A 12,649-nucleotide genomic window follows, 5' to 3' on the forward strand; every position below is an offset into this window, starting at 1 on the left:
AAAAGACAGATAGTCGAGATTTAAGGCTGGCTTGGAGTGCAGCGACGACACAAAAAAGGGGTGAGATGGCGAGTCGAGTGTATGAGAGCTCCGGAGAGATGAAAGGCGCACACATGTGGACTCCTCTCTCGGAGCGAGCAGACACTCGAGTACGTGTGGGAGAGATAAAACGTCTCGGGTGTGTGTGTGTGTGTGTGTGTGTGTGTGTGTGAATGGTGGAGAATCTTCGGGAGATCGAGGCCGATGCTTCCGATTGCAGAAGAGGAGCTCGTTGAGACTGCTCTTTGACTCTTCCACTCGCAGAATTTTCGAAAACTGATGAAAAAAATGATCATCTTCAATCTGTAATAATGCACTCCTGTCTCTGAAAGCAAAAAAAAAAAAAAAAAAAAAAAAAGGAAGGAAGGGCAAGAAACACCCGTGTGCAGTGCAGCGAGAAAGTGTAACATTTCCGCGCCAGCGAGCAATATCACAACCCCCGGTGGCGAAAAATTAAAAGAGACACGCCGGTACAGAAGCAGGGAACAGAGAAAGATTGGGGGAAGGCTGGGGTGGCATTCTCTCGTGGAGGAAGAAAAGGAGGAGGAATTAAGCATCTCGCCCCAAGAGTCCCGCGAGTCACTTCAACATCACCCCTTGCGACGAGGATTAAAATCTGCCCGGCTGTGTCTTTTCTCCTTCCTCCCCCTCCACACCCGCCCGCCTCTTGTACCCTACTCGCAAGAAGAAGTACCGCATTGAACGCCAGCCTCGTGACGTTGAATAATGTGCTACCCACCGCGACTATGGAGAGTATTCGATGCATCCTCGTCGATATCGGGCTAATAGCCGATGCCGTGGTTTTTCAATTAAAACCCGATGGTTATCGAACGCACGCTATACACGTCCCCGGATCCTCGATACCACCGATATAAAACAGCGTCCCTACGGAGCCGGGCAAAAAGGGATCCCCCCCTCCCGCAACGAGAAAAAATGGAATCGCCTAGCCTGGGGTATCAAGTTCTATTAGACCGAGAACTATACCCGCGCGTGGAAACTAGCGGCAAAAAAGCGAGTTACGGTGGCCCGTTGCCACGGGATCACCATAAAGATGCTAACCCCCGCGAGAGCTTGCTCGGCCGGCCCACCGAGACGACGATCTTCTCTCTCATGAAAAAAAAAAAAAAAACCTACTGGTCGCGGATTTTCTGTATTTATTGTACGTGTGAGTGTTTTTTTGTTTCTCAGCCACCCTTCCATCCGACTCGAGTAGCGGAAAGGAGCTTCATACGTGTACCCGCCGATCGGCGTCACCTTGGGCCGTTTTTAAAGTTCACCAGGACTTTTTACGAGGAACAGCACGTGTTGATGCTTTTTGACGCCCCTTTACTTTTTTTTTTTTTTTTCGAAAAGTTTCGTTGCTCCTGGGCTATAGGTACCGCCACGTTGATTTTCGGATTTTGTATTTGAAGGTCGATCCGTTCCAAAACGAGTACCAGAAAACAAGAACGGTCCATGGCAAAGGGGTGGGATCGTGGCTAAACGTTTACGGGCACTCGAGGAAGAAGCCGAGGTGGCGTGTGTATAGGGTTGCGCATGAATAAGCAATGGCGGACGATGTACGGAGCGAAAAAAAAAAAAAAAAAGGGGAAGGGAAAAGAGCCCGCGGAATAAATTCGGAGCAAGCCTCTCCTCTCGAGACTCCCTTGGGGGCAAGGGGTTGGGGAGGGGGGGGGGCCACACGCACGCACGCACCCGTGTCGCGGCGCGTTTGATAGATATGTACGCGCTCGCCTAAGTGCTTATCGTATTTCGCGTGGACCTCCCGGCTTTTATTCTCACCCGCGTACGTGACTGCTTGCGGGCTATGCCGATGTGCGCTCGCGGGGCTCTCCCGAAACTTTCGTTTCGCGGGTTTTTCGCGTTGGGCTGGAAGAGGGGCTGCTGTTGAAGAGACACGGGCTTTTAAAAATGAAAAATTGAGATCTACTGTCTTGCTGGGGGATACGTGTGCGTTGCGAAACTATAAACTAGAGAGTCTCTGCCGAATTCGTGGAGTGGAATTATGAATATTGATACGTTAATCAAAGTTTCTATCATGGAGCGCAAAAGACACCAAGGGCTCGTTGTGTCAACTACTCTGCGTGGCTAAGTTGTCCCAAAACAGCACCATCTCGTTTATTATCGATGCGTTGCAGCCAGCCAGCCAATCTTATCATGTCGCTTCTACTTATACCGTTGCCCCAGCCATGTGTTAAAGAAATGCACGAAACTGTGTGTTTCAGTAGTACAAAACGAGAATGGTCGGACCTTCAATTATTTCCATTATTTTTTGTGGTCTGATAAACATCAGGGGTATCAAAAACAGTTTCGACACCCACACACTTCAATAAGAGGTTACTGCACGTTTCAGTAGTACAAATCGTAAACAGTCAGGCATTGTATTATTTGCATTAACTTACTAGACGTCTACGTAACAACAGTTGAGATTACGTGTATCTATAAATTTTTCTTGTAGTTTAGTTGGCTTCGACAGAAGGTCGAAAATTTCAGTAGTACAAATCGAGAATAGCCGGACGTACGATTATTTTCCCTAATTGTTATGAATTTTTCAACGTTAACATAACAGGCTTTAAATAATAGTATACGGATGCGTTTTTCACGCTTAACACATAAGGTCACGTGTTTCAGTAGTATAAATCGAGAATAGTCAGACCTTCAATTATTTACATAATTGTGGACGGATAAACTTGTGGACACAAAAACAGTTTCGACACCCATACACTTCAATAAGAGGTTACTGCACGTTTCAGTAGTACAAATCGTAAACAGTCAGACATTGTAAAAATTTTTTTCGTAATTGGCTTTTACAGGTCAAAAATTTCAGTAGTGCAAATCGAGAGTGGTCAGGCATGTGGTTACTGCTAAACATGTACATACTAGGCTTTAAAAAATTAGTTACATCTACGTATACGATGTATACTCGTACGATTTTAAGTAGTATAAACAGAAAATGGTCAGAAATTAAGTTATTAACAAAAATTGTTGAGGATAGTGGCTACACATGTGCCAAAAACTGGTCATTAAAGCGCAGTTACACTTTTCAGTAGTACAAATCGACAATAGTTTGACGTTAAGTTTTTCTCAAGAAAGTTTAAATAATATGTGAATACGTACACCAGCGCATTTTTCCCGTGGTTAATTTATCGCGACCATGCGTTTCAGTAGTACAGATCGAGAAGGTCAGGCATTGAGTTAGTTCTATTTGTTGTTGTAGATTCATAACCGTGTACGTAATGGGCATTGAAAGACAGTTTCTCAAATTGTGGTCATGTAATAACCCACATACTTTTTCCAAGGCCATTGAATACACAAGGTGATATTCTTAAGTAGTACAAATCGATAATGGTAAGACGATGAATTATTTTTCTGAATTGCTAACGAATTGATGAACTTGTCCGTAATATGTACTAATAACAGTACACTTACGCACTCTTTACGTGATGAGTTCGCGAGGTGGCACGTTTCAGTAGTTCGAATTGAAAATAATCAGACGATGAGTTGTTCCTATTGATTGTTGCGAGTCGCTCGATGAAATCGTATGAAAAAAAGTACTACTAGTTGTGACTATGCGTACAAACACAGTCTTGACGTGCTTAATGAACACACGAGGTTTCAGTAGTACAAACTGAAAATAGTCAGACATTGAGTTTTCCCGCCAACATTGTGGATCGTTGCGCGTACACGGCGCAAGGGCATAAAAGCAGTACTATCAATGAAGTCGAGGAGGGACCAAACAACGGATCCGATTGTACTCGTAGTAGCTATCTCTATTTCCTCGAGCAGCGCGATGCGACAACGACAAGGTATACAAAACAGCAACAGTCGAGCGATTGTGGTATCGCTGCGTCGGCGTCTGTAAAACAATCGGGGGAGTAGTAACGGCGAGCCCAGTCGGCCGATACGGCCTGCGTCCATGGTACTCCGGTACACGTGTATACATATACGACCGTGAAAAGAGAGGAGTATGGACTGTTGTTGGGTGTAGGCAGTGCATATAAAGAACCGGGGTGGCACGCATCTGCGCGAGACGATTAGGCTAAAGAGAAAGCGAGGGGGCACGGTGGCGCGAGGAAGGAGGGTCGGTTTCAATTAGAAGCCAGTAAACTCGCCCGGGCATTGTTCATTTTACTCTAGATTTGTAGCGCGCCCTTTCTCTTTCGCTCCCGTTGTGTTTGTTTCGACGAGTATTTTGCTGCCCCCTCCGTGCATTCGTATGAGTAAGCGTGGAAGAATCCGAGGAGGAGAAAATGACGGAGTTCGGGGGGGTTGTTTGTTTGTCGGACGGATGGGTGGAAAATAAGAATGGGGCGCTCGGAAAATGATGCGCCGCCGTCGATTCGGACCGTATACGGATGCGGTGTGTACGGGTGGGGTGGTGGGAATAATGACGGAGAGCGCGAGGACGTGCCTGCGGGGCCTTGGCTCTTTCTTCCTTTCTTTTTGTTTGTTGCTTCTTTTTTTGGAGGAAGTAGGATGGGCTCGGTGTCGGGGGGTTTTCTCAATTGAATGCGAAAGGCTGCGCTGCTGGCAGGATTTTTTTTGTTTTTTAAAAAACGATGAAAAGTTTTTTCGTACAAAATTTTCCATCTGTAATTTTGAGATTGACTCATGTGATGCGTCATTTTAATGGATATTACTGCTGCATACGAAACTGAAATTTGTCTAGTTGAGTATCTTGTACCAAGTGATACAAATTTTGAATACCATAATTTGTTTCAAAAACTGATTCCTCTAAAAAATATTTTCGTTGGCTAGAAAAAAAAAAAAAAAAAACTTTATTTTCAACTAACCTCGATGATTCAGTACGTATACCATTTAATATTACTGAACCTGTACATCGTGTTTGTACGTTCAGCCAAACGGGGAAACTTGTTCCGCAGTTCACGCACGAATCGGAGAAATAAGACTGGGAGTCAGGAAAGGAGGTATAGGGCAGCGGCTGCGCCACTCGTTACGAAATTCACTTTCGGACACTTTGGTAATATTCAAGCCTCGCGCGCTGCTGTGTGTACTTGCATAAATTTGACGCGACGAAAATTACGATCCCCGCGTGCAGCAATATTCGCACATACGCGAGCGCGACTAATTTATGGGCTTTTGGTTACCTTCGCGCTTCTTTTGCAAGTTTATCGGAAGAAAATCTCTGAAATTTGCAGGGAAAGAGAAAAAATAATAACAAAGAATCACAGAACAGTCACCCGAATATTTTAAACAGGAGCAGAGGACGCAAGAGAGAGCGGCACTCGATGAAAGTGTACAACACACGCTCTTTGATACATCAAAAAGGCAAGCAGAGGCTAATTTTTCTCCCATTCCTCCTCCCTCGCGCACCGTCGTCCTTTATCTTTTTCTCTCTATCTCTCTCTCCTCCTGTATTTTTAATAACCTAAAAGGCTCGCTCGCGTGCCATTGATATTTATATCCACGTAACCTCCACGTAAATTATTCCTTCCGCATTTCTATCTTTTTTTTTTTTTTTTTTTTTCCTCCGTAATACATTACGACTCTCGTGTACATCTATAGACACTCGAATGACGAAATTGCTTGAGCGTTTTTCTGTACGCCACTAACTCTTCTTTTTTTTTTTTTATGTACTCTGGTAAATAGCCATCTCCCCCTTTGTCATACTTCTTATTGCTACGTTTTCTTTTTCGCTTGGAGTAGGAAAAAAAGGACGATTTTCACGGAAGCGTACGAAAATTGACGTCCTATTTGTGTATAACAGGTTACTCGTGCATTACCTTTTTTTTTTTTTTTTTTTTTTTTTTCAAGGGCTCCCCACTTTTTTCGAGAGACTGATGCTCGCTTGCATTTACGTGATCGAAGGGACCTGGTGCGAAAAAAATTACTCCAACTCCGATATCCCCCAAAACTCTCGTGGACGTAATTCAAATGCTCCCCATTACAAATAACGACTTGTTTGGAAGTTATCATTTAAATTTTTTTTAAGCTTCAGTTCGGGTTAAAATCTTGAATCGCTTGAACTATAACTTTAGACCAATAAAAAAAATAAAAAAAAATAGAGCCATTAACTCAACGAGGGTTAATTGAAAAGGTGGCGAAAGTGAGAGCGATAAAAAGGAAAGCGACCAAGTGCCGATTGTAATGCCGAGCCGCGGACCGCCCGTAAATTAGCAGCCCAACGGGTTCCTTTTTCATTCTTAATAGCACCTTTTTAATTTCCCCCGCACAACTCGTGGACGGCGAATCGTAAATTAAATGGCTTTTCGACCGTCTCTGCCTTTTTTCCATACTCACTTGCAAAAACCTCAAGTTCTAAAAAAATATTCGCACAGTGCTACATCAATCCGAAGAAATTCGAACATCGAACGTACCAGCGGAATGAATCCACCGATTCGACTCCTAACCCTCTTCGTCCTCGTCTTCCCCTCCGAAGCCCGAACTGGCGACTCTTGCAGCAATGCACATCGCACGCACGTGAGTCCTCCCCTCTACCTTTTTCGCCACATTGAAAAAAAAAAAAAAAAAAAAAAAAAAATCCAGAGTCAGATTCCAATCGCTCCTTTCCCTCCATCGAGAGAGAAAGAGAGAGAGAGGGCATATAGGTATTTGATTATTTCCGTATCTCTCTCTCTCTCTCTCTCTCGTTTTTCCCAACTCCGTCCTCCCCATTCACGGCAGAGCAGCCACACACCGACGTTTCGCGTTTCTTACGCGCTGCGGATGACAAAATGACAAAGGAGCGGTTGCCCGCGGCCGGCGATATTACCGTTTCCGGCCCTTCAGACGGCTTGGCGTTTCCTTCTCCTACGTCAGACGTCCTTTGCACCCGAAAAACCACAACCGCGCAAAAGGTGGGGACAAGGGCTTCTCCTTGATTGATTACGCGCCCCGTAATTTCGGCAACCCTCTCCTCTCGACTCGAGAGCTGACAACTGCGTGCAACCCCACACCCCTCGCGCCGATTGATGAACTTTGCCCCCCTCCTTTTATCCAAGTAACGCATAATACGCACACGCGCGAAGGAATGTCCATCGTTTTGCTGGCATCTCTCTCGGGAGTTTTTCAAGGAATAATAAACAGGAAGGTCAAGCTCGTAATTGCACGCGGCCTCCCTTCATTCCTCCGCAAGCGAGGGTCGAATTGCCCCGCGGGCCTGGATTTTTAATAACACTTCCCATTGTCTCTCCCTGGGAAAGGGCGCATACCACGACAGGGGAGCCCAGGGGCAATTTTATGTACACCCGCGTGGTTGACTTTTTCACCCCTTGTGGGGTGGAACGAAATTGCGCAGGTGTCGAGGAGGAGGAAGCTAGACGCGTTCCTCGCGGATCTTCTGAGGGCCCGCGAGCAACTGGCTTGGGTCGACCAGATGGCGGACCGGCTCCGCAAACGGGACTTGCTCCACGCGATGTATATATACACACCCACATTTTTTGGCTTTCATACGTGGCATGTATGTATACACTCGCTGTAAAAGCAGCCCGGGACTGGAGAGCCAGGCTCGGGCCCTCTTCCACGACGGCGAGCACGACTCGTCATACCCCAGGCGTAGCAAGAGGGACGAGCGAGCCCAGCCACCCGAGAACTACTCGTCGGTCGGGACCCCGAGGACCGTGGATCCACTGGGGCGGCTGTTGGACTCGGTAAATGTGTTTCCCGTGGAAACGACGCAGCGCTCACCCGTTGGCAGGTCCCTCAAATCCGTGGCTTTGGGTATGGGTTGCACTGTTCAAACTCGCAACCCGTACACGGGCGTATTGTGTGTTGTACCTCGTGGCTCTTTTCTCCGTTTTAGGGGATGATCCGGTGAATATTGCTTCCCCGAGGGGAACCGGTAATAATCTGACGGGGCTGCTCGCGCGGGACGACCCGAGCGACGAGTCGCAGATTTATCGCGCCCTCCACGGGGATTTGGCCCGTGACATCGTCAGCGCGATTTTTTCCCAGGTAAGGGGAAACTTGCCGGGAGGATTATTAATACGTTCTGATCGATTTCGCGGGGGCGCTTGGTTTAGGTGGACGGCGAGAAGGTCGCGGGGGGTGATTGCAGAGGGAAACTCGGCGACTTGAAAAAGGCTGCCGATTCGGGGTCCAAGGTATTTATACAGGTGTGCGTGTGTGCGGTGAGTGGAAGGGCTGACCTTTCGGGAGATTTCAGAGCAACGAGAGTGGCGTGACGAAGAGACTGATGGGCTTGGTCGAGCAGCTGATAGCCGAGGAGATCGAGAGGAAATCGTGCGGCGCCTTGCCCCCGGATTTGAGCGAGTTTTTACACCGGTTGCTGGGAGTCGGGGTATATACATATATTTATTTTTTAATCCGCAAGGACACGAATACGAAGGGAGTTTTATTTTTTATTTGGTTGCTTGGCTCGAATGTCTTCCAGAAGGGGGAGAAAAAGTTCGGGGTGACCGGAAAATCGTTAGCGAGCGAGCCCCTTTCGGAGCTCGACGAATGGTACCGGAGGGCCGAAACTTTGAAGGGTCTTCTGAACGAGTACGAGGAGCTTTCGCGGAGGGACAGGAACAAGGTCCGAGCCGTTCGTGAATACTTGGTGAGTTTTTGTTGTTAGAAGCAAACGAAAGATTCTTATTGTGGAGGCGCGTATATTGTTGGTTTAGGTAACGAGGTCGCGCTTCGTGGACGCGTACATCGACGCCTACAGGCACGGCTTGGCGGGTAACTAGCCGAGGGTTGGTGTATTGTGAGCGGATCTTTGCCTTTTCACCGAGCGGGGCAATTATAAAATTCTTTTTCGGCCTTTGTCGCGGGAAAGGCACACCGACCGAGGATAGAGAGAAATCGCGATCTCTGGCAGCGTCGGAGGCTTTCATTTTGCGGATGTCGTCCGTACCCTTTCAGCTTTTAGTCCAAGCGTATGGCGAGTGTACGCGGAGGATGGGTGTATAGGCTGCATTGGTGACATGTCGATAGCAGATGTCGTGTAGCGATGTGTACAGCCTAGACAGAGTCTCTCCGTACGTGTGTGCGGGACTCGCGGGTGTGTATTAATGTCTACGACGAGATGTGTAAAAATTGATATCTGGGACCTGTAAGATGTTTTTCCTCCCTTGTCTCGCTCGATCTGATGTGATCTTAACCTTTGCTCGAAGCTCAAGAGGATAAACGAACATTGAAGCAGATCTATGGCTGCGGGGATATAATTTTTAGATACAAGATAATGTCGAATGTAGTTAATTAATAGCATCAAAAGCTTCATCTTTGGATCCTTTGATTTTTCTTTCTCAACAAGGAGTAAGGAGTAAATTTTTTTTTTTTTTTTTTTTTGAGATCTTAAAACGACATATAAAGCCCTTTTTGAAAGATTTTCCAAAAGGTATAAGTAATTTAGATATCAAAGATGTACAAGAGAACTTTGTTAAGTATTCCCTGTAATTGGGAACAATTTCTTTTGATTCCTTTGAAGTTTGAAGTTGTTCAATGGTTTTCGTCAATCTTTTTTTTTTTTTTTTTTTTTTAATTATTTTAATTTCAAAAATCAAGCAGAAAATGGGATTGAAAAAAAAAAATCGATAGCTCTTCTTTCGGGCGTCTAAGTGTATTAGACTCGCTCCTCAAGCTCGACTTTGGCTCAGCAGCGCCTCGAATAAAAAAAAAGGAGAGAGAGAGGAATGGAAAAAAAGAAAAAAAAAGGACATCCGAAGCGAGAAGAGAACGTATACCGATGGTATAAAGAAGGGAAGAGGAAGTCAGCGCGCGAGGTATCGCGTGCGTGCACGGCGGGAGGCGTCGTAGCCGCGCTAATGGCACCCTGGGGGTATGCACCTCTCGAAGGAGCGAAGGAAGCAGCCCCTTCTCATATTTATTATTTAGCGAAACGCGAAAAGGACAGCTCGCTCGCGTGCACGTAGGGGTTCTATATTTGTGCGCGTGTGTGTGCGTATACATACGTACGGCCACTGTCGAGGATTTAGCTGGCGGATGTCGCAAATCGGCAGGCTTAGCCCGACGCCAGACCACGCCGACGACGTCTTTCTCGATTTGCCGATGGCTCCGTATACCCAACCACGGCCCCACGTCGTATCTCTCTTTTTAGCCCACCCTCTTTTCCGTTATTTGGCTTGAAAAAAATAATTTTTTTTTTTTTCTCCTTCCTTACTTTGACACGTTTTTATGAAGAAAAAAAATGGCCCGGCTAACTAGTCGTTACAAAGTGTACGATAAATAATCGGTTGAATTGACGATATTATTTGCACACCATTACACGTTTGTCAATCAGTGAAACGCACGCGCAGCCAAAAACCGATTTATTTTCGTAATGCCCTGCTGCGCTTTGGGAAAACAATGTGTTTGACCTGCACGAGACTTCCTCTAACGAGGCGGCAAAAAATATCGGCGTTAATTAATCTTTTCGAGAAAAACAAGAATGACATCGATAATTGAAGGAAAAAAAGGAGAAACGTCGTCGGTAGTAATAACTTGTAGCGAGGAGGATAAATTGCGGCGACAAGAAAGCCAGTCAGCCAAACGTGTGTCTTCGATGCGATGGAGGAAACAACCTCGTGCACTCGTATATTTTACGTGCTTGTGCATGTAGGCCGCGGAGGTCAGGTAAAATTCCATCCACGAAACGAAATTTCGGGGGTGTATGCTTGACCGGCGACAGCTGCGAGACGTTATTGATACTACATTTGTCCCCCTCCCTCTCTCGGCGCTGGTTTTGACGAATTGCCGCGCGTGGGCCAAGAACTAATGGCCTGCGAATTTCGCGGCGTGGCATTGGGCTCGCCGATGCGGACGCGAAAAGAGGAACAGGGAGGGAGTCTCGGGAAATGGGGATTGTGTGCCGAGAGGCGATTATTGACCCCACTGTGTTGGTTTTTCGGAGAAAAAAGGTCCCGAGTTGCGCGCGTGCACTTGACTCCTTATGGGAATCCTTGCGAGGGTTTTCACTCCTGGAGCACGGGATCGATACTATTGATGGATTTTTATCGTAATTTCATACTTTTTCCCATGTTTCTCACGCATGGGACCCAAGGCTTTCTATTACCAGTACGGAAATATTCGACAAGCGCTTTAACATTATGTTGGATCAAAATGTATTGGCTTATTTGAATAAAAATAGAAATCAAATTGAAATATTTGAGTATGTTTAATTATGATTACTTTATAAGTAATTATTAGTAAAAGATAAAGTCTGATCAAGAAAATTCTAGGAATTCACGAATTTGTAAGTGTCGGGTAAAACATTTGTGTTACGATGCTGGTTTACAAAAGCAAAATTATAACTGCTTCATGCAAAAATTTTTAACTAGTTTAATATATTTATTATGAAACGAAAAATTAAATTTTCACGAATTAAATTACCTCAATCTTTATTTAAATTACTCATAAGAAGCTGTCGGAAGAAATTGATCTTTTACTTGTTAGTTTAATGCGTATTTTTGGTTCTTTTTTCATTCCAGTAAAAAAAATTAATTCACAAATACGTCATCTAAAATGTTTATTTTATTCGGGATCTTTTGAAAGTATTACTTTCAATACAATTATCAACAACCCCATAGATATAAATATCCTTTCTTAAGATAGTGTAAATAACAATGCTTTCATCGAAAAATATATTTTAAAATAGCGTAAAAAAATTAAACTGTATTTATACACAAACAAACATGAGATAGGTGTGAGACGATAAAAAAAATTAAGTTCTTGTGGCAAAATTCAAATGTTACTCACAAATCGTCAGCAAAAGTGCATTACAGCTCCATCTTTAGTGAGATGTTCGAGCCATCGAAACAGTGGGTATAGAGAGGAGAACTGGATCGAGTAGAGTATATACATGAAACCTTCGACCTTAAAGTAGATATTGTAGGACTCTGTCAACAATTTCCTTGTTTCACGCAATTTTTGATTTTTCAAATTTGTTAAAGAATTATTACTTTTAATTGAAATTTTTTTTTTTATATTTATCATTCAACTTATTATTACTATTATTTTTATAAGTTTTCGATTCATCAAAATCATTATCCATATTAACATGATCCAATCATTATTTTGTTTGAAAAATATTACACAAAACCAATAATTACTTTTTTCTAGAGCTGTTTATTTATATTTGTTTATTGATTCACTTAGAATATTTTTTATGTAATCGTTTGGATTATAAAACATTAATTGTCGCTCTGTAATCTACCACTTCAAAAGACCGTACGATGTGTTAAATATTCATAAAATTAAAACGTAAGACCAGTAAATTTATACTGGTGAAAAAATAACGTTTTCTACTTGGGGTGTCAGCAAACAAATATATTTTTTTTTAATCATAAATATATAGGTGAATCACATGACTTGATGAATTTATCACGACCCTCCGATCTACGAGAATTATTGAAACATCCTTCGTAAAACCCACAAAACTCCACACCTGAGCCCTTCGAAGGAAATCATGTGCTGGGAAGTGAAAATTTTTTTCCCGGTCATCCCGTCCAAGCATCAAATTGCCATCCAACTGGAAAAATCCTCTCCTTGTTCGAAAAAAGGATCACAGGGACGCCCACAGAAAAAAAAGAGAACAAAATAAAATAAAATCGAAAAGTAATCGTTCCAAGGGCTCGGGAGCCGAATCGTATTTCCCAAAGCCAAGGGAAAAATCGTAAATCACCCAGTGCGCGCACACACACGTGTT

At 44.3% G+C, this 12,649-nt stretch overlaps 1 protein-coding gene across 1 annotated transcript; it reads left to right on the plus strand.

Moving 5' to 3' along the window:
* The first annotated feature begins 6,384 nt into the window (after window positions 1-6,384).
* Window positions 6,385-8,693, plus strand: LOC149374231 (uncharacterized). The gene is made up of 7 exons (XM_089594818.1): window positions 6,385-6,480; window positions 7,298-7,416; window positions 7,487-7,719; window positions 7,802-7,953; window positions 8,022-8,102; window positions 8,165-8,560; window positions 8,628-8,693. Exons 1-7 carry the CDS (start codon window positions 6,385-6,387, stop codon window positions 8,691-8,693), a joined length of 1,143 nt encoding a protein of 380 aa, XP_089450944.1.
* Window positions 8,694-12,649: the final 3,956 nt, after the last annotated feature.

The sequence above is a fragment of the Copidosoma floridanum genome, unplaced genomic scaffold (assembly GCF_036245765.1).
Source record: "Copidosoma floridanum isolate Cflo_tuat_1 unplaced genomic scaffold, Cflo_Japanese_pri ptg000021l, whole genome shotgun sequence".
Lineage (NCBI taxonomy): Eukaryota > Metazoa > Arthropoda > Insecta > Hymenoptera > Encyrtidae > Copidosoma > Copidosoma floridanum.

Bases quoted from the DNA above. Each gene is read 5' to 3' on its own strand.
- LOC149374231 (XM_089594818.1), top strand. From the start codon at position 6,385: ATGAATCCACCGATTCGACTCCTAACCCTCTTCGTCCTCGTCTTCCCC. The intron at 7,720-7,801 runs GTATGGGTTGCA...TCTCCGTTTTAG, and splicing joins CCTCAAATCCGTGGCTTTGG to GGGATGATCCGGTGAATATT. The intron at 8,103-8,164 runs GTATTTATACAG...GGGAGATTTCAG, and splicing joins CTGCCGATTCGGGGTCCAAG to AGCAACGAGAGTGGCGTGAC.